Genomic DNA, 24,856 nt, shown 5'->3' on the forward strand with positions numbered 1-24,856 from the left:
TTAAAGTAAATAAAGGATGTTTGTGGTTATTGATTATAAATCACAACGATCTGCAGATCTGTGGCGCCTCCTGCTGGACACAACTTTTATTGTGAAGGGCTGACAGGTGGTGTTTCAGAATAAAACGTTTCTCACTGTAGTATCAGTGTCTTTTATTTTGAAGGGCTGACAGGTGTTTCAGAATAAAAGCGTTTCTCACATTTTCACAATAAAGGCGTGACACTTTTTGCTGATTGTCCTGATATTTAATGTTTTTAATGAAACAAACAGCTGATTACATTTAAACAATGAAATCAAACAAACAAACAAACAAACAAAAGTTCAATTAAAGATAATTTTGTGTTTCTTAAAACTTTCAATCAAATAAAAATAAAAATCATGTGAAACATTTTGTTTTATTTAATGTAAATAAAATGAGGATAAATTTGTTTTTGGTTGATCTGTGGCACCTCCTGCTGGACACAGCTTTTATTGTGAAGGGCTGACAGGTGGTGTTTCAGAATAAAGCGTGTCCCTGTGGGGTCAGGGGTCGGAGGTCATCTGGCTGATCTTCTCCTCCAGGTCTCTGGCGCTGAGGCGCGGCGGCGGCCCGGCGTCCAGCGGGCAGCCGTCCACCAGGCTGTTCATCGGCGTCGGCGGGAACCGAGACTCCGCCTCCTCGTCCGCTGCGTCTCCTAGACGACCGTCGCCAAGGCAACCGGCGTCCTGTTCCTTCAGGAAGTCCTTAACAAGGGGGAGGAGCTTCTTACGGGACGCCACGGTGTTTCCTGTCAAGAAGAAGAACGACGTCACACCTGAGAAAACACCTCATGACATCATCATGACATCACAGCAGGTTACCTTGGTGATAGGCGGTGATGTGAGGGTGGGGGCTGCTGATTGGACGGAGGCTGAGGGCGGGGCTCTGAGCCTGCTCCAGGTAAACACTCACCTGAGGGGGAGGAGTCAGAGAAAACTGTAATACTACTGTAGTAATACTGATAGTAATATATAGTAATACTGTAATACTACTGTAGTACTACTGATATTATATAGTAACACTGTAGTACTACTGTAGTAATACTGATAATAATACATAGTAATACTGTAATACTACTGTAGTACTACTGATATTATATAGTAACACTGTAGTACTACTGTGGTAATACTGATAATAATACATAGTAATACTGTAGTACTACTGTAGTAATATATAGTAATCCTGTAGTACTACTGTAGTAATACTGTAGTAATATATAGTAATAATGTAGTACTACTGTAGTAATATTGTAGTAATATATAGTAATAATGTAGTACTACTGTAGTAATATTGTAGTAATATGTAGTAATACTGATAAAAAATGTATAGTAGTATTACTATAGTATTATTATTTGTAGTATTACTGTAGTAGTATTAGTAGTAGTATTACTGTAGTATTACAGTAGTATAATTTTAGTATTAGTAATAGTATTATTTGTAGTATTAGTAATAGTATTACTGTAGTATTATTTGTAGCATTAGTAATAGTATTAGAAGTAGTATTACTGCAGTACTACCTGGTGCCTGCAGGCGGCGCTGTGGCTGAACACAGCGAGCTCTCTGATTGGTTCTTTCTTCTCGTCATGTGATATCGACATCAGCAGCAGGAAGTCGTATCCAAACTTCAGACAGAAATCTGAGAGCTCCGCCTCCAGCTCCGCCCCCTTCAGGAAGTCCTGACACACACACACACACACACACACACACACACACACACACACAGTCAGTGATCTCCTACATTACCCAGAATGCCCTCTGAGCAGCTGTAGTCTGTAGATTCTGTGTGTAGTACAGTGTGTGTGTGTGCAGGGCTGGCTCTGGGCGACATAGGCGACATAGGCGGTCGCCTAGAGCGCCATCTGCTGGAGGGGCGCCGCTACTCACCCTCGAGGGAGGAAAAAAAAACAATAAGAATTTTCGATGCCCATTGTCGCCCTCCCTTCTTGTTCTGTCTTGAAAATAATAAATATTAACAAAATAAAGAAACAGATAAACAATGACATTTAGTCACTTGTGGTGCTGAGTCACGTGACATGTGGTCATTGCCTTGCCCCCCTTTAGACGGTCAGATCGCTGTCACAGAGGTCAGGACACGTTATGTTTTGATAAATCTTCAAGATGAAACACCGTCAAAGCTCTCTGGTGCTCAGTATCCAAAGAGAAGAAAAGAGGAGGAGAAGTCCCAATCTTTGTTTAAATGCTGTTTTGAGTGAAGACGTTTCATTTGTGTTAGCTTGCTAGCTAGGTTGAAATATAGCAACGCTAGCTTAACACAGTTAAGCACATTATTCGCACGGTTTGCACTTTCATCGTCTCTCTTGTCTCTAACTTTGTTAGCGTCTCCAGCTGCTTCTTTGAGAATTTACTTGTAAGTTAATAATTATATAGACAGACAGTTGTATTATATAGCTGGTTGGCACCATGGACAAACACAAACAGGAGTTCCACCTACAGTTCAACACGAATGGATCTCGCCTAGGGCACCAAATGGGCTAGAGCCGGCCCTGTGTGTGTGTGTGTGTGTGTGTGTGTGTGTGTGTGTGTGTGTGTGTGTGTGTCTGTGTGTGTGTGTGTGTGTGTCTGTGTGTGTGTGTGTGTGTGTGTGTGTGTGTGTGTGTGTGTCTGTGTGTGTGTGTGTGTGTGTGTGTGTGTCTGTGTGTGTGTGTGTGTGTGTGTGTGTGTGTGTGTGTCTGTGTGTACCTGTACTGGGAGGTATAGGACTGAAATCGCCACGTTGAGACTTCCTGAAACAGCCTTCATGTCCTTCAGCAGCATCTGCTCCGTACTCAGACCTGAGACACATCACAGTACTCTGAGTACTAGTACACACACTACTCAGACCTGAGACACATCACAGTACTCTGAGTACTAGTACACACACTACTCAGACCTGAGACACATCACAGTACTCTGAGTACTAGTACTCTCAGTACTCTGAGTACTAGTACACTCAGTCCTGTATTTTATTCCTGGTTTATTGAGTGTTTCCATGAGGAAATCTGCTGATACGGTGATCTAAAGTGTGTGAATGTGATTGTATGCAGCCAGGCGGCATCACTTAAAGCCATAAGAGCATCTTTGGGCATGTGGAAGTTTTCATCAGCTACTCCTTCCACAAAGTTCTCCTCCATCACTAGATCTCCCAGGTCTCGTTCACAGCCGTCTGGCTCCTCCCACCAATCGCTGCATCCAGAATGTGATGGAGGTAATTCCAGATCCTTCTCTGTTCACTAATACTATCTGTACATATCCTGGACATTTGGTGGAAAGACTCCTGTAAGTTTATTAGAGCTGCCAGAGCAGCTTGAAGGTCCCACCATGGAAATAATCCCACGTTTCTTTATTTCCTGTCCTGGAGCATGTATGTGACGTAAACACATACGTGACGTGAGCAGATCAGATCAGAGTTTTGTGTCTTGTCAGTGTAGACGACACGCTACGGAGGAGAGGATTACACTTTTACACTTTGGAGGCACATTTTAACGTTTTTAAGACCAAAAACGCCGTCACCGTCTAAACCAAAGGCACTTCAGATAAAATATTCTGTAGTTTATCATCAAATATTCTGTTGTTTATCATCAAATATTCTGTATTTTTACTGACCTGAGACGTTGAACTTGGCTTGGTGCAGCGAGTTGAACAAGTCGTCTCTGTGAGGCAGAACGAACCGAGTCTCCAGCGCCGCCACCAGCTCGCTGTCCTTACGAGTCACTTTACCAGCAGAGGGCGCCATGTTGACACAGTCCAGGACCACCGCCGCTACACAACAACACAACAACACAACACAACACACAGTTATACACAACAACAACAACTACACAACACACAGTTATACACCACAACACAACAACACAACACACAGTTATACACAACAACAACAACTACACACAGTCACACACTGGTCAGGTGTCTGAGGACCTTTAAGGACCTGTGAGGACCTGTGGGGACCTGAGAGGACCTGTGAGGACCTGAGAGGACATGTGGGGACCTGTGAGGACCTGTAGGGACCTGAGAGGACATGTGGGGACCTGTGAGGACCTGTGAGGACCGGTGGGGACCTGAGAGGACCTGTGGGGACCTGAGAGGACCTGTGAGGACCTGAGAGGACTTGTCCAGGTGTTTACCATAGAGCAGGTGAGCGACCTGCTGGTTCAGGACCTCCGGAGCTTTCTGGATGATGCGTTCGGTTACCAAGGTAGCACAGGATCCCACCGTCTCCACGGTAACAGGACAAGAAGGGGAGGGCTCTCTCTCCAGCAGGTGATGGTCAATCACCTCCACCACCGCCCCCTCCAGGTCGCTGTCGGAACTGCAGGACACACACAGGTAGGACAGGTGTGTATTTAGACATCTTGTGTCTTTTTTTAGTCTTTTTTGGTACCTGTCAGGTGTGTGTGAGTACCTGTCAGGTGTGTGAGAGTACCTGTCAGGTGTGTGTGAGTACCTGTCAGATGTGTGTGAGTACCTGTCAGGTGTGTGAGAGTACCTGTCAGGTGTGTGAGAGTACCTGTCAGGTGTGTGAGAGTACCTGTCAGATGTGTGTGAGTACCTGTCAGGTGTGTGTGAGTACCTGTCAGGTGTGTGTGAGTACCTGTCAGGTGTGTGAGAGTACCTGTCAGATGTGTGTGAGTACCTGTCAGGTGTGTGTGAGTACTTGTCAGATGTGTGAGAGTACCTGTCAGGTGTGTGAGAGTACCTGTCAGGTGTGTGAGAGTACCTGTCAGATGTGTGAGAGTACCTGTCAGGCGTGTGAGAGTACCTGTCAGGTGTGTGAGAGTACCTGTCAGGTGTGTGTGAGTACCTGTCAGGTGTGTGAGAGTACCTGTCAGGTGTGTGTGAGTACCTGTCAGGTGTGTGAGAGTACCTGTCAGGTGTGCGTACCTGGGCAGGACGTTGTGGTCGACCAGCGTGAGCCGCAGGCGGCCGTGGCGGTGCAGCGTCTTCAGGTCCAGCTGGTCCCTGAACAGCAGCAGGTCCTGGTTCAGGTCCAGCTGCTGCAGCAGGAAGACGTTATCGGAGCGCAGCGGCAGCTCCGCCTGCCGGATGTTCATCAGCGGCAACACCAGAGACTCACCCGTCTACGGACAGGCACACTCAGGTAGTCAGTTTGGGTCCTTCTTTAGTCATTTTGTGTCTTTCTTTAGTCATTTGTGTCTTTTTTTAGTCATTTTGTGTCTTTCTTTAGTCATTTTGTGTCTTTTTTTAGTCATTTGTGTCTTTAGTCCGTCTGACGGAGACGGAGACACTCGGGTACCGGGACACGCTGAGGACACCTGGAGGGACTCACCTTGGACAGGAAGTAGGCGTAGGTCAGAGCACACACCATGGAATCCACGTCACAGGCCTCGTTCCCCAGGACCACGTGGACCCCTGGACCCGGCTGCTCCGGGTCCACCTGCACCACATTCAGTCAGAAAACACTTTAATAACACAGGAACATGAATGTCAAAATAAAAGCCCCCAACAGTCTCTGTATGGAAACTAGGGATGGATCTTATTTTTCTCCAGAGAGCAACAGTATCCCAACAGGGAGTCTACGATGAAGCTTGGTTTTCAAAATAAAAGCCCCAAATTGTCCCTGTATGGTAAAAGCAAATTTGGGATGGACTAAGTTTCCAAAGTAAAAGCCCTAGAGATCAACAGTATCCCAACAGGAAGTTCACCATGAAGCTTAAAAAGCCCCACAAAGTAATTCATCTTAACAGGAAGTTTGGGGAAATGCTTGTTTTCAAAAATAAAAGCCCTCATGGCTACTGTATAGTAATAGTAAAATAAAATTCAAAATAAAAGCCTCATCCTAGCTGTTTTCTCACCATTCAAAATGTTCAACTTGACACTTTTAACTAAATGTCTCCAAATAAAACAAACATTTATTAATATTTGTTCCCTGACTGCTCTTATAGATAAATGTCCTGTCAAAATAAAATACTAGGTATAAACAAGATCGTTACAGTCAATAAGAACAGGAGCATAAACAACATATATTATCATAAATCATAATCTTCTTTTACACTCTTTATTGTCAAACATCATTAAATATAGACTATAAGATCATACAAATATACACAATGCCATGATAATAAAACAAATAAAACCTGGAATACATAAAGAGTAAACAGGAAGTCAACAATAAGCAGATTAAACAACAAACTTATATTGTCAGAAATGAGTTGGACGATAAAGACAATATGGCCACAGCTGAATTATTATTATTAATATTCCTGTTTGTTTCCAGTTTTATTCTCATTTACTGTCACTGTTGTTGTGTTTATGTTTATTCAGTCATGGTAAACATCATCAGACCTCCTGGTTTCCTTCAGTTTCTGGTTCATTTTAATGTCTGGTTCAACTAAAGGTTCATTTGTTTGGACAAATATAATGATAACAACAAAATATCTGATAAGGGTTTAATTTAAGAGTTGATATCTAGACATTTAACATGGTTTTATTGATATTTTGAAATAAATTGATGAGCTATTTTTGTTGTTCTCATCATATTTTTCCAAACAAATGAACCTTTAGTTGAACCAGACATTAAAATGAACGAGAAACTGAAGAAAACAAGGAGGAATAATACTTTATCCCATTACTTTGTGTATGTTAAGTGGTAAAAACAATAAAATATATAAAATATAAGTGAAAACATGAGTTATCTCTGAGTGAATCTATATATATATATATATATATATATATATATATATATGTATATATATATCTGGATATTATATGATTATTATATTGTGTGATCAGTTTATTTTCAGTCAGAATGAAACTGAACCGAAGTTTCACTTTCAGTTAAAAACTGTCTAATAATATTTAAATAATATTTAACAGAAGGTCTTTGTGCTCCAGTGCCTGATAAATAATACAAATCATTAATAATATTTGGTTACTTTGAAAATCTTGTCAGACTTCCGGTCGGATTCTTGTAAACAAACAACAAACTGACCGTTAGAGCTAACAGGCTAACAAGCTAACAGGCCAACAAGCTAACAGGCTAACAGGCTAACGTGTGTGTGTTACCTTCACGGCCCTGCAGCTCGTCAGGAACTCCTCCATCTCCGTTAGCTGTTAGCTGCTAGCTGTGCTAACCGGCTGCTAGCTGTGCTAACCGGCTGCTAGCCCGGTAGCGGTAGCGGCTCTGGTCGGGTCCCGGCGCCGGTAGACGGTAGCTGGTGTCTCGGGGCTGCGGGTGACGGGTCCCGGAGCCGGTAACGAGGCGGACCGGAGGAGCGGAGAGCAGCGGGTTGAAAGGTCAGGAGGCGTTCAGGGAGCGTCGGAGACACGAGGCGGGAGGAAGGAGAGATGTTTATTTTTTTAATTTATTATTATTATTTTTATTATTATTTTTATTATTATTATTATATTTTATCATTGCCATTAACCCCTTCTTCTCCTGGGGTCTGGATCAGACCAGCTGACTCTGGACAGGTTATTTATTATTTATTTATAACTGAAATAAAATAATAAATCAAGCAGCAGTCTGGTATTAAAGTCCAATAAAATACAATAGAATAAAAATATAAAGGTAGAATAAATAAAAACAATAGAAAAAAAAACAAAGAATAGAACAAGGACACTGAAGATCAGCTGTTAGGTAGATGATGATAATTATATTGATGATGTGATGTCATAATGTTATAGTGACTAGACAGTATATAATAGTATAATATTTATATAATTATAACCCAAACTGATAGTGATATATATATTTATACATAGTTAATGTTGTTTGAATGTAAATGTGACAAAAACTTTTTAAAAAGTGTCATTTTATCAAGAAGAAGAATAGATTTATAGATTTATAACATATTGTTTCATAATGAGGCTTCACATGTTTACTGAGAACAAACCGCCACGTTTCCTCCGGAGCCTGAAGGCAACACGACCCTCAGAGAGGAACCCTAGGTAATGTAGTCCCAGTAGTAACAGTAGTATTAGTAGTAGTAACAGTAGTATTAGTAGTAGTATTAGCAGTAATAACAGTAGTATTAGTAGTAGTATTAGCAGTAGTATTAGTAGTAGTATTAGCAGTAGTAACAGTAGTATTAGCAGTAGTAACAGTAGTAGCAGTAGTAGTAGTATTAGTAGTAGTATTAGCAGTAGTATTAGCAGTAGTAACAGTAGTAGTAGTAGTATTAGCAGTAGTAGCAGTAGTATTAGTAGTAGTATTAGCAGTAGTAACAGTATTAGCAGTAGTAGTAGTATTAGTAGTAGTATTAGCAGTAGTAACAGTAGTATTAGCAGTAGTAACAGTAGTAGTAGTATTAGCAGTAATAATTTTGACATTAAAACAGTTAAAGGTTTTATGGATCTCAACATTTGTGTTTAAAATGATTTAAAGCAGAAACAGACAAACAGTTTGTGGTTCAGTTTATTGTTTATTGTTTGTTGCTTGTTCAGCTGATGAAACTCTAAAACAACAATAATAATAATAAACAATAATAAAACATTCAGACTGAGCAACATAAAGATCATTTATATATTTTACTTTATTATTTATCTTCTATTCTATCTTTGGATTAAGAGAAATAAAAGCTGCAGATGTTTTAATGTTCAGAATAATAAAAAGATTTATTTCATATCTTAAAGTTTCTGGTGTTATTTTATATTTTTATATTTTCAGTTGGATGTTTGTTAACACTTGTAATAAACGCTGCAGCCTGACTGAGCTGCTTTAGAACCACCTGAGAGGTTAAACTGACCCTGAGTCAGCCAGCAGGCAGAGCTGACCCCTGACCCCTGACCTCTGACTGGAAGCTGTTTGTTTATGAATGAACTCGTGTCTCAGCTGACGGGTTAAAGGGGGCGGGTCTAGATCTTCTCCACGTAGTTGCCGGGGAACATTCCCTCTCTGCCCCGCAGCCGGCCGAACCACCAACCAGACGCATCTGAGGAGAGAGGGGCGGAGCCACAAGCACAGCTGTGATTGGACCGTTTGATCTGAGCTGTGATGTCATCTAAATCTGACCAATAAACCAGCAGCAACAGTTATTGTTTAAAACTGTTACTGTTTATAACAGTTATCAATAATAACAGTAGTAACAGTAGTAGTGACAGTGGTAATAACAGTAGTAATAACAGTGGTTGTATTAACAGTCGTAACAGTAGTAATAACTGTAGTAACAGTCGTAGTAACAGTATCAACAGTAGCAGTAACAGCAGTATTACCAGCAGTAGTAACAGCAGTATTATCAGTAGTAGTAGTAGTAACAGCAGTATTATCAGTAGTAGTAGTAGTAGTAACAGCAGTATTATCAGTAGTAGTAGTAGTAACAGCAGTATTATCAGTAGTAGTAACAGTAGTAGTAACAGCAGTATTATCAGTAGTAGTAGTAGTAACAGCAGTATTATCAGCAGTAGTAACAGCAGAATTATCAGTAGCAGTAACAGCAGTATTATCAGCAGTAGTAACAGCAGTATTATCAGTAGTAGTAGTAGTATCAGCAGTATTATCAGTAGTAGTAGTAGTAGTAGTACCAGCAGTATTATCAGCAGTAGTAGTAGTAACAGCAGTATTATCAGCAGTAGTAACAGCAGTATTATCAGTAGTAGTAGTAGTAACAGCAGTATTATCAGCAGTAGTAGTAGTAACAGCAATTTTATCAGCAGTAGTAACAGCAGTATTATCAGCAGTAGTAACAGCAGTATTATCAGCAGTAGTAACAGCAGTATTATCAGCAGTAGTAGTACCTTCAGTGAGTATCTCGATGACCTCGTCAGCGTTGAAGCTGAGCTCGTCGGTGTCCTGGGCGTCGTAGGCGTACAGCGCTCGGCACTGAGGGGAGCGAGGCTTCGGTTTGGGAGCCGGTTTGGGGCGACCCGCTCCAGGAAGAGGCTTCACCTCCTTAGACCGCCGCCGCTGCAGCCTGCAGACACAACACAGGGATTACAGAACCAGCATCCACCTGGGACCCAGGACCTGCTGGTTCTGGTTCTGGTTCCAGTCCCAGGAAGGGTTAATAACACTGAAGTCACATTTAATCAAAGTGAGACTGAAATCACACAGTCAGCAGGAGTCTAAACTGGTTATACTGGTGTTAAAACTGGTGGTGTAACAGGTTATACTAGTGGTGTAACTGGTTATAGTGGCGGTGTAACTGGTTAAACTGGTTATACTGGTGGTGTTACCGGTTAAACTGGTTATACTGGTGGTGTTACTGGTGTAACTGGTTATACTGGTGGTGTTACCGGTGTAACTGGTTATACAGGTGGTGTAACAGGTTATACTAGTGGTGTAACTGGTAATACTGGTGTTAAAACTGGTTATACAGGTGGTGTAACAGGTTATACTAATGGTGTAACTGGTTATAGTGGGGGTGTCACTGGTTAAACTGGTTATACTGGTGGTGTTACCGGTGTAACTGGTTATACTGGTGGTGTAACTGGTTATACTGGTGTTATAACTGGTTATACAGGTGGTGTAACAGGTTATACTAGTGGTGTAACTGGTTTAACTGGTTATAGTGGCGGTGTAACAGGTTATAGTGGCGGTGTAACTGGTTATACAGGTGGTGTAACAGGTTATACTAGTGGTGTAACTGGTTATAGTGGCGGTGTCACTGGTTAAACTGGTTATACTGGTGGTGTTACCGGTGTAACTGGTTATACTGGTGGTGTAACTAGTTATAGTGGCGCAGTAACTGGTTATACTGGTGTTATAACTGGTTATACAGGTGGTGTAACAGGTTATACTAGTGGTGTAACTGGTTTAACTGGTTATAGTGGCGGTTTAACTGGTTATACAGGTGGTGTAACAGGTTATACTAGTGGTGTAACTGGTTATAGTGGCGGTGTCACTGGTTAAACTGGTTATACTGGTGGTGTTACCGGTGTAACTGGTTATACTGGTGGTGTAACTGGTTATAGTGGCGCAGTAACTGGTTATACTGGTGTTATAACTGGTTATACAGGTGGTGTAACAGGTTATACTAGTGGTGTAACTGGTTTAACTGGTTATAGTGGCAGTGTAACAGGTTATAGTGGCGGTGTAACTGGTTATACAGGTGGTGTAACAGGTTATACTAGTGGTGTAACTGGTTATACTGGTTATAGTGGCGGCCTCACCCCGCGGCGCCCTGGTCGGGGACGTTCATGAAGCCCATGTCGTGGCTCTGGTGGCTCTGGTTGTCGGGGCGGCGCTGGTTCTGGAGGCGGGGCAGGCTGGGCTGATCCATGCTGGACTGCTGCCTCATCAGGGAGCCTCTGGGAGCCCCGCCCCCTCTGGGAGCCCCGCCCCCTCTGGGAGCCCCGCCCCCTCTGGAGCGAGGAGCTGGAAGGAAGAGAACAACGATAAACAGAATACGACCTCAGGTGTTGTTTGTTCGGAGGATTATTACGACCCGTAATAGTGACGTCTGTGGTGAGCGGCGCCCCCTAGAGGCCTGATCGGGGAACTTATTGATCTCCAGACGCCTTGAAACTGAGCAGCAAAGTAATATAATAGTTCTAATAGTTTTTAATTTCATTGTGATTTTTTGTTTTCAAATTCAGTTAGTTTTAATGAGTTTTTAGAGTGAGTTTGCTAGTTTTAATTAGTTTTTGAAAATGCTTAGTTGTAGTTTAGTTTTTATTAGTTGCAGTTTAGTTTTTATTAGTTGTAGTTTAGTTTTTATTAGTTGTAGTTTAGTTTTTATTAGTTGTAGTTGTTTTGTAATGGGGTATTTGTTGGGTGCCAGATTCAATAAGGTCACAATAAATGTTTCCTTTATATCCTTTGGTTTATCATCTCAGCCCCAATAAGTTTATTAACTCCTACAGTTCCAGGTGTTTTTGAGTGTAGTAATCCCAGTCTCAGTCAACATATTTACCAATGTGGTGCATGTTCTAATAGAAACTCTGGATTATGGATGAAAAAAGTTGACAAAGACGAAAACGAAGGACATTTTCACTATAATTTTAGTTAGTTTTAGTTAGTTTTGGAACCACAAAATATAGTTTCAGTTAGTTATCGTTTTTATTTTTATTTCAGTTAACGAAAATGTTTTTTCAATTTTAGTTTTCGTTATTTCGTTAGTTTTCGTTAACTATAATAACCTTGATGGACACCAACACTGATCTGCTATGAGGCAGTTCACCTATCTTTAGAGGGTTAATACGCGTTACGTATGTTTTTGGCATTTTTAACATATTGTTTAGTATTTTTAACATATTCTTTTGCTATTTTTTACATTTTTTTCTGGTATTTCTTGGGTATTTTTAACATTCTTTTGGTATTTGTTTTTTATTTTTGTTTCAGTGAACAAAAATGTTTTTTGAATCCTAGTTTTGTTTATCTCGTTAGTAATAACGCTGGTCCTGGTTCTGCTGGTACCTGAGCTGTACTGGCTGGTGGGCGGAGCCTGGTTGGACATGTAGCGACTCTTACGTCGGTCCTTCCTCGTCGGTCCTGAAGATCAAACAGACAGGAAGTGAGGCGGAGCACATCGGAAAGTAATAACAGTAGTAATAACAGTAGTAATAACAGTCGTAGTAACAGTCGTAGTAACAGTAGTAATAACAGTCGTAGTAACAGTCGTAGTAACAGTCGTAATAACAGTCGTAATAACAGTCGTAATAACAGTAGTAATAACAGTCGTAATAACAGTAGTAATAACAGTAGTAACAGTAGTAATAACAGTAGTAATAACAGTTGTAGTAACAGTAGTAATAACAGTCGTAGTAACAGTAGTAATAACAGTCGTAATAACATTAGTAACACTAGTAATGACAGTCGTAGTAACTGGTGGTGTAATTGGTTAAACTGGTGGTATAACTCATTATACTGGTGTTATAACTGGTTATACTGGTGGTGTAATTGGTTAAACTGGTGGTGTTACTGGTTATACTGGTGGTGTAACTGGTCATACTGGTGCTGTAACTAGTTATACTGGTGTTATAACTGTTATATTGGTGTTATAACTGGTTATACTGGTGTTGTAACTGGTGTAACTGGTTAAGCTGGGGGAGAACTGATGGGGAGTCGGGTCAGAACTTACTGGAGTTCTTGGGCAGACCCGGTCCGATGGAGACCTGCAGGACCTTCCCGCTGGGCTTCAGGACCACCTCGTCCCCCTGACCCGCCTGGAACTGGATCTGTCTGGACCCTGAGGAGCTGAACGGACCCCAGCCCCCCTTCTTCACCTTAAACTCCAGACTGGAGACAGACAGACAGACAGGCAGACAGACAGACAGACAGACAGACAGACAGACAGACAGACAGACAGGCAGGCAGGCAGGCAGACAGACAGACAGACAGACAGACAGACAGACAGACAGACGGTGTTCAGGTGGAGTTTATCTCATCAGATCAAACAGAATAAGCGTCTCGGTACTAACAGGTTGTTGAACTTGAGCGGCAACTTCTTCTGAGTTTTCTCCTCGTAACGTTTCACCAGCAGACTGAGGAACTCCGTCTTAAAAACACTCTGGAGAACGCTGTCGTACTCTTCCTCATGGACGATGAAGAAGTCGTCCTGCAGAGTGCTGACAGACAGGCAGACAGACAGGTAAGTAGAGGGACAGACAGACAGACGGACAGAGAATAATAAGATAAAAACGAACATTTCAAGTATTTCTCACTACTTTCTCTTCAGGTAGATTTCTCTTCTAATATGTTCCTTGTCCAGGTCCAGTAGTTCTGGTTCTGGTTCTAGTTTCTGTTTTATTTTTGGCCCTGGTTGTAGTTCTAGTTGTTGTTCGTTCTGATAAAAGATTGGGTCAGTATAAATATTCTGGTGGTGGTCCAGTCCTGGTCCATCTAGTGATGGACATAGTTACAAGTCTGGCTCTATCCCTGTCTGTTAACTGAATTCTAGTCCTAGTTCTGGTTCCGGTTGTGTAGATCTGGCCCAGTACAAGTCTTGGCTCTGATTCTGTTTCCAGTTTGAGAAGTTCTGGTTCTAGTTGTAGTTCCAGTCCTGGTTCTAGTTGTAGTTCTAGTTATGGTATGGTCCCAATCCCAGCTATGAGCCTAGTTGCAGTTCTATCTCTGGTTGTAGTTCTAGTTGTAGTGTAACTTCTGGTCCTGGTTCTGGTGGTGTACCTCAGGGAAACAGACTGGACCTTGTTGACCTCAATCTTCCTCTTCAGAACCTCCTGGATCTGCCCTTTATCTGGACCCTGCTTCACCTTCTCTCGACCGATCAGGTACAGGAACTTCGGGGTCAGGATGAGGTCTCGCTTCACCGTCTGAGGAGCAGAAACAGATCGGTCCGGTCCGGAACCGGATTATAGACAGAACACCGTGGAACATTAGATCTGTGACTGAAACACAGATCCAGTTAAATCAGACTTTCTGTTCCGGAGTTTTTATACCCTGAATCTTCGGTCAAACTTCACCACGACGTCGGCGAAGTCGATCCTCTCTCTGCGTCCGACGAACTGCCTGATCTCGGGGTGGTTGTCGGTCCCGAGGTAGTCGCCCACAAAGTTCCTGTTGATGCTGTTCCTGCGGCGCTCCTTCTTGTTCAGCAGCACGTCGGAGGCTTGAAACACATTTAAAAGAGACGTATATAAAATTACATTCAAATATATAAAAAAAATTAAGACTAAGTACAAGCAGATATAGAAGTACATTCAAATATAACATCTTAAAATTGAAAGCTAGCTGATAGATAAAATATTTTTTTTAAATATCAAATTCTCTACTTGTATCACCAAACGAGAGACCCTTAATCTATTCTCTACTCATATCACTAAGTGAGAGTAGTCAGAAATGTATCAGAAATGTAAAAAATATAAAAGTATATTCAAGTGTCAAACAGAGTGAGGCCGTCTCACCTTCCTCCCTCATCTTGACGTACTTGCGGACGGCGATGTGTTTGCGCCACGCCTTCTGGATGACTCGAGCGTACCCGTTGTACTTCCTCTCCCTCATCTCCTCCAGCAGGAAGAGCTGCAGAGAGGACAGACAGGAAGTCTGACTGAGTGGGCTCAAAGGAACTACAACACCCAGAATGCCTCTGGATCAGAAACCCAGGGTTGTTTTCAGAAACCTTTACTTTGAAGGTTTACAGCAGGATAAACCGCTTCCTGTGCGTACGTACCGACTCTGGAGCTTTGATGAAGACTTTGGTCTTGCCCAGCTGGAACTGGTCCTGGTCCATGTGGACGGAGTTGAGGAGGTGCATGACTCCCTGGCGCTGGTCGCCCGTCCAGCGAGGCCAGGTCTCCTTGGTGAGGATGGCGTACCTGCGGCACACGAGTCTGTGTTAGCACGGCGGCCGCGGCGGCACAGTGTACGGGACGCTGCCCACTTTGACCTCTGACCTCTGCAGGAACTTGTTGAAGACCCGGCGGTAGGCGTATCCGGCCCGGCGGACTCTGATGTTCTCCCGGAGGCCCAGGTACTCCACCTGGTGCTTGACCCGGTTCTCCTCCCAGTCCCTGGGCCGTTTGGTCTCGTTGGGTTTGATGCAGCGGATGTAGTGGGGGGTGCACTTCATCAGGGTCTGGACCAGACTGTTGGCTTGTTTCTGAAACAGACAAGGAAGTTTACGACAACCAAAACACCAAAACATCTTTTTTTTAAATAACCCCCTAAAACCTGAAGTTTCTCTGTAAATCCAACAGAAGTGTCAACTCTTCTACTAAATAATAGATTTTTCAGCCTCTGTAGCAGATAGAAATGAAATTCATAAAGTATCTGAGAGCTTATAGCTGTTATATCTGAGCTCCTCCGCTATAGTCGTCTTCACCACGATTTATAAGTTCTGGAGAAGTCCCATGATGCATTGGGACACCACGAATCCTCTTTCTGGGCTTTAATGGTAGAATAACACAACAGTTTTAATGGTAGAAATGTGGTAATGCTTTCCCGCCTTAACCCTCTGAATCCTTTTCATTCTTTCAATCCTTTTCATCAAAGTGGGATATTTGACGTCTAACACACACCTTCCACTGGGTCCGACAGTCATAGAATCACTGTTCACTGTGGTTGCTGCTTATTGTAAACAAACCGGCATGCTAACTGTGCTACCATGCTAAGTGTCCAATGCTTGTTGTAAACAAACAGAGATCGCTAAGTGAACACCTCCTGCAGCAGCAGCACATACACACTGTACTGCTACAGAGCTAACTGTTAGCCTGTTAGCACATACACACTGTACTGCTACAGAGCTAACTGTTAGCCTGTTAGCACATACACACTGTACTGCTACAGAGCTAGCAGTTAGCCTGTTAGCACATACACACTGTACTGCTACAGAGCTAACTGTTAGCCTGTTAGCACATACACACTGTACTGCTACAGAGCTAACTGTTAGCCTTTAGATAAGGTTTGGTAGGAAAATGTTAAAGGTTATTTATCGGTTGGTTAGTTAGCAAAACTAATGTCCAACAGTAACTTTAGGCTTATTTTATGGATTCTCATGAACGCTGCAGAATATTGATGTGTGACAGAGAAATATTGGGCCTAACCGCTCTCTCCGCCTGCAGAAATAAATAAATGTTTGACTCTCTGAATGTTTGATATTTTGTTACAGGGGCGTCCCGGTGGCATACCTCCGGACGTTAAAGCGCATACCATAGACCTGTCCTCGTGAGCGGGCGGCCCGGGTTCAAATCCCACTCAGTGCTCCCTCCCGCATGTCTTCCCTTTCACTCTGTCCCTTCCTATCAATAAAGCCTTGAAAATGGCTCAAAAATGTTTTTTTGTTACAGCTGATGTCAGACCTGCAGGCCACATCAGCCTCAGCAGACATGATGACGGAGGAGAGAGTGACCGAGCAAGAGGCTGCCGATGAGAGAACTAATGTTTGTACAGAGCAAGGTTATAATAGTTTTGGATTTTTCATTAGTTTTAGTTTTAATTTCATTGTGATTTTTTGGTTTCAAATTCAGTTAGTTTTGATGAGTTTTTAGAGTGAGTTTGCTAGTTTTAATTAGTTTTTACTTTTTGGAAAATGCTTAGTTTTAGTTTAGTTTTTATTAGTTGTAGTTTAGTTTTTATTAGTTGTAATTTAGTTTTTATTAGTTTTAGTTTAGTTTTTATTAGTTTTAGTTTAGTTATTAGTTGTAGTTTAGTTTTTATTAGTTGTAGTTTAGTTTTTATTAGTTGTAATTTAGTTTTTATTAGTTTTAGTTTAGTTTTTATTAGTTTTAGTTTAGTTATTAGTTGTAGTTTAGTTTTTATTAGTTGTAGTTTAGTTTTTATTAGTTGTAGTTTAGTTTTTATTAGTTGTAGTTTAGTTTTTATTAGTTGTAGTTTAGTTATTAGTTGTAGTTTAGTTTTTATTAGTTTTAGTTTAGTTTTTATTAGTTGTAGTTTAGTTTTTATTAGTTGTAGTGTAGTTTTTATTAGTTGTAGTTTAGTTTTTATTAGTTGTAGTTTAGTTTTTATTAGTTGTAGTTTAGTTTTTATTAGTTGTAGTTTAGTTTTTATTAGTTGTAGTTTTTTCGTGGAACGTCTCTCACCTTGATCTTACTGCTAGCGGTGCTCGGACGCCCTCGCTTCTCTGCATCCAGGTTTTCAGGGAACAGCGCTTTGATGAACGGACTGACCACAAACACAACACGGACAGGGGTCACTGTGAGGTCATCATGAGGTCATCATGAGGTCATCAGACTCTGAATATACTTACAACTCGCTGCTCTGCATCAGCTCGATGATGTCATTAAACAAAACGTCTCTGTTCCTCTCACAGAAACCACTGACGTCATAGGACACCTGAGAGACAGACAGGCAGACAGACAGGTCAACACCTGAGAGACAGACAGACAGGTCAACACCTGAGAGACAGACAGGCAGACAGACAGGTCAACACCTGAGAGACAGACAGGCAGACAGACAGGTCAACACCTGAGAGACAGACAGACAGACAGGTCAACACCTGAGAGACAGACAGGCAGGTCAACACCTGAGAGACAGACAGGCAGACAGGTCAACACCTGAGAGACAGACAGACAGGTCAACACCTGAGAGACAGACAGGCAGACAGGTCAACACCTGAGAGACAGACAGGCAGACAGACAGGTCAACACCTGAGAGACAGACAGGCAGACAGGCAGACCTTCCCGGCGTAGTGGTGTATGATGAATCCTTTGTTCCAGCTGCTGAAGTGTTCGTGCGATCCGATTTGTCCCTGCAGCTTCTGCAGCAGCGTCTGGTCCGCCCCCTCGCCTTTAGCGTGCATCGTAGCGCACACGTCGTCCAGGACGCTCATCAGCCCCGGAGGATTCTGGGAAAAACCACCACAGAAACGACGTCAGACAGAAACTGTATTTATGGTCATTAATGTAAAGTCTGTAACTCGTCCCTGATTGGTCGACTCACCAGTTTGGACTCGATGAGGTCACAGACGACCTTGTTGTTGAAATACTCGATGGGCTTCCACTGGATCCCCTCCTGGACATACTCCTCCTGCAGAGACAGGGAGGTGATGTCACGTGGTGATGTCGTGTGGTGATGTCATGTGTTGATGTCATGTGGTGATGTCATGTGGTGATGTCATGTGTTAATGTCATGTGTTAATGTCATGTGTTAATGTCATGTGGTGATGTCATGTGGTGATGTCATGTGGTGATGTCATGTGTTAATGTCATGTGGTGATGTCATGTGGTGATGTCATGTGGTGATGTCATGAGTTGATGTCATGTGGTGATGTTATGTGTTAATGTCATGTGTTAATGTCATGTGGTGATGTCATGTGGTGATGTCGTGTGGTGATGTCATGAGTTAATGTCATGTGGTGATGTCATGTGGTGATGTCATGTGGTGATGTCATGTGTTGATGTCATGTGGTGATGTCGTGTGGTGATGTCGTGTGGTGATGTCATGTGGTGATGTCGTGCGGTGATGTCATGTGGTGATGTCATGTGGTGATGTCATGTGTTAATGTCACGTGGTGATGTCGTGCGGTGATGTCATGTGGTGATGTCATGTGGTGATGTCATGTGTTGATGTCATGTGTTGATGTCATGTGGTGATGTCGTGCGGTGATGTCAGGTGTTGATGTCGTGTGGTGATGTCGTGTGGTGATGTCATGTGGTGATGTCATGTGTTGATGTCATGTGGTGATGTCATGTGTTGATGTCATGTGGTGATGTCATGTGGTGATGTCATGAGTTAATGTCGTGTGGTGATGTCGTGTGGTGATGTCGTGTGTTAATGTCATGTGGTGATGTCGTGTGGTGATGTCATGTGTTGATGTCATGTGGTGATGTCATGTGGTGATGTCATGTGTTGATGTCGTGTGTTGATGTCGTGTGCTGATGTCGTGTGGTGGTGTCATATGGTGATGTCGTGTGGTGATGTCGTGTGGTGATGTCGTGTGGTGATGTCATGTGTTGATGTCGTGTGTTGATGTCGTGTGCTGATGTCGTGTGGTGGTGTCATATGGTGATGTCGTGTGGTGATGTCGTGTGGTGATGTCGTGTGGTGATGTCATATGGTGATGTCGTGTGGTGATGTCGTGTGGTGATGTCGTGTGGTGATGTCGTGTGGTGATGTCATGTGGTGATGTCATGTGGTGATGTTATATGTTGATGTCGTGTGGTGATGTCGTGTGGTGATGTCATATGTTGATGTCGTGTGGTGATGTCGTGTGGTGATGTCGTGTGGTGATGTCGTGTGGTGATGTCGTGTGGTGATGTCATGTGGTGATGTCATGTGGTGATGTTATATGTTGATGTCATGTGGTGATGTCGTGTGGTGATGTCATATGTTGATGTCGTGTGGTGATGTCATGTGGTGATGTTATATGTTGATGTCATGTGGTGATGTCGTGTGGTGATGTCATATGTTGATGTCGTGTGGTGATGTCATGTGGTGATGTCATGTGGTGATGTCATGTGGTGATGTCATGTGGTGATGTCATGTGGTGATGTCATGTGGTGATGTCACGTGGTGATGTCGTGTGGTGATGTCGTGTGGTGATGTCGTGTGGTGATGTCATGTGGTGGTGTCATGTGGTGATGTCATGATGATGTCATGTCTCACCTGTTCTGCCTTCAGTGTGAGTTCTATGAAGATCTGCTGCAGCTTCTCGTTCACAAAGTTGATGCAGAACTGCTCGAAGCCATTTCGCTGAAATAACAGAGAGTCAACAGACAATCAGATCAACTGATCAATCAGATCAACTGATCAATCAGATCAACTGATCAATCAGTTAGACAGTCACTGGTGTGTGTGTGTGTGTGTGTGTGTGTGTGTGTGTGTAGTTACCTGGAAGATCTCGAAGCCGTAGATGTCGAGGACTCCGATGTTCAGCTCCTCCTGGTCCTTCTGCATAGCTTTATTGATACACTGTCACACAGAAAACACCATCAGAGTCTGTGTCTGTGTCTCTGTGTGTGTGTGTGTGTGTGTGTCTGTGTCTGTGTCTCTCTCTGTGTGTGTGTGTGTGTGTGTGTGTGTGTCTGTGTCTCTGTGTGTGTGTGTGTGTGTGTGTGTGTGTGTACTGACGTCGACCAGGAAGTCGAAGAGCCGGGTGTACAGGGCCTTGGACAGGGCGTCTCTGGTGAAGCAGGCCTGCTCTGTGTTCAGGGTGACGGCGATGGACTCGGTCTTGCCGCCCCACTTACTGTCCATATTCCTGCTGGTCAGCTTACTGCAGAGACCGTCCTGAGGGATCCCCAGCAGGAAGGACGGGAACGCCAGGACTGGAGGACAGGGGAAACACAGGGACAGAGAGAGACAGGGACAGAGAGAGAGACAGGTTCACCATCAGACGTCTACAGACTGATCAACACCAGATAAACCTCACATCGGTCCTCATTTATCAAAGGAGCGTAGGACAGAAAGTGAGCGTAACGTGTCCGTACAATCATTTCTACAAGGCTCGGCATTTATCAGTCTGGAGGTGAGGATCAGATCTCCTCTGGCCTCAGCTCGTTAGCAGGTTTGATCTCCTCTGGCCTCAGCTCGTTAGCAGGTTTGATCTCCTCTGGCCTCAGCTCGGTACGCAGGTTTGAGGGTGAAGTCCACACGTCTGAGTCTGAGAACTGATCTGAGACTATTGTATCGAGGCCTTCAGCTGATAAAACTCTTTTAATGGTGACAAACCAAAGAATGTTTATCTTCATCATTTATCACTAAAACCTCATTCACAATAAATACACTCTGCCACGTGAAATTCATTAAACAGGCTACAAGCCGAGGATATTAAATGTTGTCTTCTGTTATTAATAATAGAATAATATCTCTCCATCATAATAATAACAACAATATTTGCATATTATATATGCTATTAGGATTTATACATCACAATGTCTAAATGAGATAGTTGAATGGGTGTGTGTGTGTCTGTCTGTGTAGTGTGTGTATGTTGTGTGTTATCTCACAGTCCTGGCTCTCCACCACGGCGTAGTTGTTCTCCTCTCTGAAGCTGATGTTTCCCAGATGAAGAATTCCTGCAACGATCTGAAGAACTGAATCCTGATCCTCCACAGACAGACCCACCACAGACATGGCCTCCTGCAGACAGACAGGTAGAGAGACAGACAGGTTAACAGACAGACAGGTAGACAGACAGACAGGTACAGAGAGACAGACAGACAGACAGGTAGAGAGACAGACAGACAGACAGACAGACAGACAGACAGGTAGAGAGACAGACAGACAGGTAGAGAGACAGACAGGTAGAGAGACAGACAGGTACAGACAGACAGGTAGAGAGACAGACAGGTACCATGGTGTCGGTGAACTCCTTCTTGTCGTTGATGTCCTCCACTGTGTAGGTTCCTGATTGGTTGAGGTAGAAGTAGTAGTCCGGGGTCGTGACCCCGAGGTTCTCCCTCTGCTCCGAGGTCGCCCCCTCCAGCAGCTGGGGACAGGGTCAGAGGTCACAGGGTCAGAGGTCACAGGGTCAGAGGTCACAGGGTCAGAGGTCACAGAGAGGTCACACATTTTATAGCTGCTTTAAAACCACACAGTTGACCTGCAGGTGACCTGGTACCTGCAGGTGATCTGGTATCTGCAGGTGACCTGGTACCTGCAGGTGACCTGGTACCTGCAGGTGATCTGGTACCTGGTAGTAGATGTGGAAGTTTCTCTCTCCAGGATTCTGGGAGACGACTCGACTTTTCTCCAGCAGGAAGTTGGAGATCTTTCCTCCGTCTGGAGCTCCACCACGACTGAACTGGATCTCAAAGTATTTACCCTGACAGACAGACAGACAGACAGACAGACAGACAGACAGACAGACAGACAGACGGCGTGTTTGTTTACATATTAATATATTAATGTATATCTACACTGAACAAAATGCAACACTTTTGTTTTTGCTCCCATTTTTCATGAGCTGAACTCAAAGATCTAAAACGTTTTCTCTATACTCAAAATAACCGTTTCTGTCCGTTCCCGGTGGAACACCCCCCCAAAAAACAAACAAATAACCATTTCTCTCAAATCTGTCTGACTCTGTGACAGTGAGCCGAGATAATCCATCACCTGTCAGGTGAGACGTAACAAGATGCTGATTAGAGCAGCATTATTGACCAGGTGAGACAATAGAAGGACACTCTGAAATGTGACGTTTTGCTTTATTGGGGGGTCTTATATGGATTATCTTGGCTCACTATCACAGATTTAGACAGATTTGTGAACAATATTTGAGATAAATGGTTATGTTGAGTATATAAAAAAAGTTTTAGATCTTTGAGTTCAGCTCATGAAGAATGGGAGCAAAACCAAAGTGTTGCGTTTATATTTTTGTTCGGGTTAGATATCTCTCTCTCTCTCTCTCTCTCTCTCTCTATATATATATATATATATATATATATATATATTTTATATCTTTATATTGTGATGATGTGTGTGAACTCACAAATCTGCTGGAGTTGTTGTTGCGGACCGTCTTGGCGTTCCCGAACGCTTCCAGCAGCGGGTTGGACTGCAGGATGATGTCTTTAACTCGCTGCACACAGGAGCCAATCACAGGTCAGCACCACAACCAGCCAATCACAGGTCAGGACCACCACCAGCCAATCACAGGTCAGCACCACCAGCCAATCACAGGTCAGGACCACCAGCCAATCACAGGTCAGCACCACCACCAGCCAATCACAGGTCAGGACCACCAGCCAATCACAGGTCAGCACCACCACCAGCCAATCACAGGTCAGGACCACAACCAGCCAATCACAGGTCAGAACCACCAGCCAATCACAGGTCAGGACCACCAGCCAATCACAGGTCAGCACCACCACCAGCCAATCACAGGTCAGGACCACAACCAGCCAATCACAGGTCAGAACCACCAGCCAATCACAGGTCAGGACCACAACCAGCCAATCACAGGTCAGGACCACAACCAGCCAATCACAGGTCAGAACCACCAGCCAATCACAGGTCAGGACCACAACCAGCCAATCACAGGTCAGGACCACCACCAGCCAATCACAGGTCAGCACCACCAGCCAATCACAGGTCAGCACCACCACCAGCCAATCACAGGTCAGAACCACCAGCCAATCACAGGTCAGGACCACAACCAGCCAATCACAGGTCAGGACCACAACCAGCCAATCACAGGTCAGCACCACCACCAGCCAATCACAGGTCAGAACCACCAGCCAATCACAGGTCAGAACCACCAGCCAATCACAGGTCAGGACTCTGGACTCACCTGGACTTTGTCTCCTCCTCCCGACACCTTGGACACGTAGCTCATGATGTATTTGGCGGCGACGGTTTTTCCGGCTCCACTCTCGCCACTAAAACACGAAACAGAGTAAACATCAGAGTAAACATCAGAGTAAACATCAGAGTAAACATCAGAGTACTTTGACTGAGTAAATATCGGATTACTTTGAGTAAACATCAGAGTACTTTGACAGTTTTTCCAGTTCTCTCTGAAGGGGGCGGGGCCATGTGTCATGTGACTGACTGGCTGCTGTCAATCAAACCTGATCAGTGATTAACCAATAATATCTGCAGATGTTAGTCCCGCCCACCTGATGATGACACACTGGTTCTCGCTGTCAATCATCATGTTCCGGTACATGTTGTCAGCCAGAGCGTAGATGTGGGGCGGGTTCTCGTACTGGGCCTGGGGAGGGAGGGGGGGGTCAGTGTTGTTGTTTATATGTTGTTTACATGTTGTTGTTTACATTGTGTGTGTGTGTGTGTGTGTGTCTCACAGCTCCCTGGTACAGCTCCACTTCTCTGTCGCTGAAGTACGGAAGCTGTTTGAACGGATTCACAGAGATCAGAACGGAACCGATGTAGGTCTGAGGAGAACCGGGTCAAGGACCAGAACCAGAACCAGAACCAGATAATTATGTTATTAATGATTAAACAGCTGATCAGGTTTGTGTAGATTTGTGTAGGTGTGTGTCCAGTTGTGCGTAGGTGTGTGTAGGTGTGTCCAGGTGTGTACAGGTGTGTGTGTGTTTCCAGGTGTGTGTGTGTCCAGGTGTGTGTGTGTGTGTGTCCAGGTGTGTACAGGTGTGTACAGGTGTGTGTGTGTGTGTTTGTCCAGGTGTGTGTGTGTGTACAGGTGTGTACAGGTGTGTGTGTGTGTGTCCAGGTGTGTGAGGATACGAAGATGTAGTCGTCCATGTATCTCTTCTTCAGGTTGTCGGTGATGGCGTCCTCGCTGATCTTGGACAGGAGAACCATGTCGTCCACGCCGCTCACCTTCACGTTCTGAGCCAGCCAATGGTAGCGCTCCTTGCTGCCCTGAGGGGCGGGGCATAAACACAGTCACACACCATATATAGACATATCACATATACATACATTTGCGTTTGACACCGTCGATCATGATGTTTTAGAACTTAGACTGCATCACTCAGGATTTGTTTGGTTCTCAGATTATCTCTTTAATAGTCCCGATGCATTAAATATGAAGGTCTGTGTTCTGAATGTGTTTCTGTCCGGGGGGGCCACAGGGTTCTGTATTGGGGCCCCTCTTA

General features: G+C 43.7%; 2 protein-coding genes across 2 annotated transcripts in view; both read right to left on the reverse strand.

Moving 5' to 3' along the window:
- Nucleotides 1-223: 223 nt before the first annotated feature.
- prune (prune exopolyphosphatase) lies at nt 224-7,264 on the reverse strand. Its single transcript, XM_059339962.1, has 9 exons — nt 7,043-7,264; nt 5,307-5,414; nt 4,901-5,097; nt 4,144-4,328; nt 3,623-3,778; nt 2,720-2,811; nt 1,537-1,695; nt 841-931; nt 224-767 (listed from the first exon to the last, which is right to left on the reverse strand). Exons 1-9 carry the CDS (start codon nt 7,076-7,078, stop codon nt 523-525), a joined length of 1,269 nt encoding a protein of 422 aa, XP_059195945.1. The 5' UTR covers nt 7,079-7,264; the 3' UTR covers nt 224-522.
- Nucleotides 7,265-8,264: 1,000 nt separating this feature from the next.
- Nucleotides 8,265-24,856, reverse strand: part of myo1eb (myosin IEb) — a 19,242-nt gene continuing 2,650 nt past the window's right edge. The window contains exons 2-27 of the mRNA XM_059339940.1: nt 24,483-24,620; nt 24,080-24,169; nt 23,894-23,988; nt 23,566-23,653; nt 22,765-22,854; nt 21,967-22,098; nt 21,628-21,762; nt 21,281-21,413; nt 20,403-20,599; nt 20,163-20,243; nt 19,938-20,024; nt 18,273-18,359; nt 18,010-18,177; nt 17,581-17,666; nt 17,414-17,495; nt 15,269-15,474; nt 15,046-15,190; nt 14,780-14,894; nt 14,315-14,484; nt 14,043-14,188; nt 13,337-13,483; nt 12,997-13,154; nt 12,333-12,407; nt 11,087-11,291; nt 9,713-9,888; nt 8,265-8,910 (exon numbers count right to left, since the gene is read on the reverse strand). Of these exons, the coding sequence (XP_059195923.1) occupies nt 8,834-8,910; nt 9,713-9,888; nt 11,087-11,291; nt 12,333-12,407; nt 12,997-13,154; nt 13,337-13,483; nt 14,043-14,188; nt 14,315-14,484; nt 14,780-14,894; nt 15,046-15,190; nt 15,269-15,474; nt 17,414-17,495; nt 17,581-17,666; nt 18,010-18,177; nt 18,273-18,359; nt 19,938-20,024; nt 20,163-20,243; nt 20,403-20,599; nt 21,281-21,413; nt 21,628-21,762; nt 21,967-22,098; nt 22,765-22,854; nt 23,566-23,653; nt 23,894-23,988; nt 24,080-24,169; nt 24,483-24,620 (3,309 nt within the window). The 3' untranslated portion in view covers nt 8,265-8,833. The remainder of the gene's footprint in view (nt 8,911-9,712; nt 9,889-11,086; nt 11,292-12,332; nt 12,408-12,996; nt 13,155-13,336; nt 13,484-14,042; nt 14,189-14,314; nt 14,485-14,779; nt 14,895-15,045; nt 15,191-15,268; nt 15,475-17,413; nt 17,496-17,580; nt 17,667-18,009; nt 18,178-18,272; nt 18,360-19,937; nt 20,025-20,162; nt 20,244-20,402; nt 20,600-21,280; nt 21,414-21,627; nt 21,763-21,966; nt 22,099-22,764; nt 22,855-23,565; nt 23,654-23,893; nt 23,989-24,079; nt 24,170-24,482; nt 24,621-24,856) is intronic.

The sequence above is a fragment of the Centropristis striata genome, chromosome 8 (genome assembly GCF_030273125.1).
Source record: "Centropristis striata isolate RG_2023a ecotype Rhode Island chromosome 8, C.striata_1.0, whole genome shotgun sequence".
NCBI lineage: Eukaryota > Metazoa > Chordata > Actinopteri > Perciformes > Serranidae > Centropristis > Centropristis striata.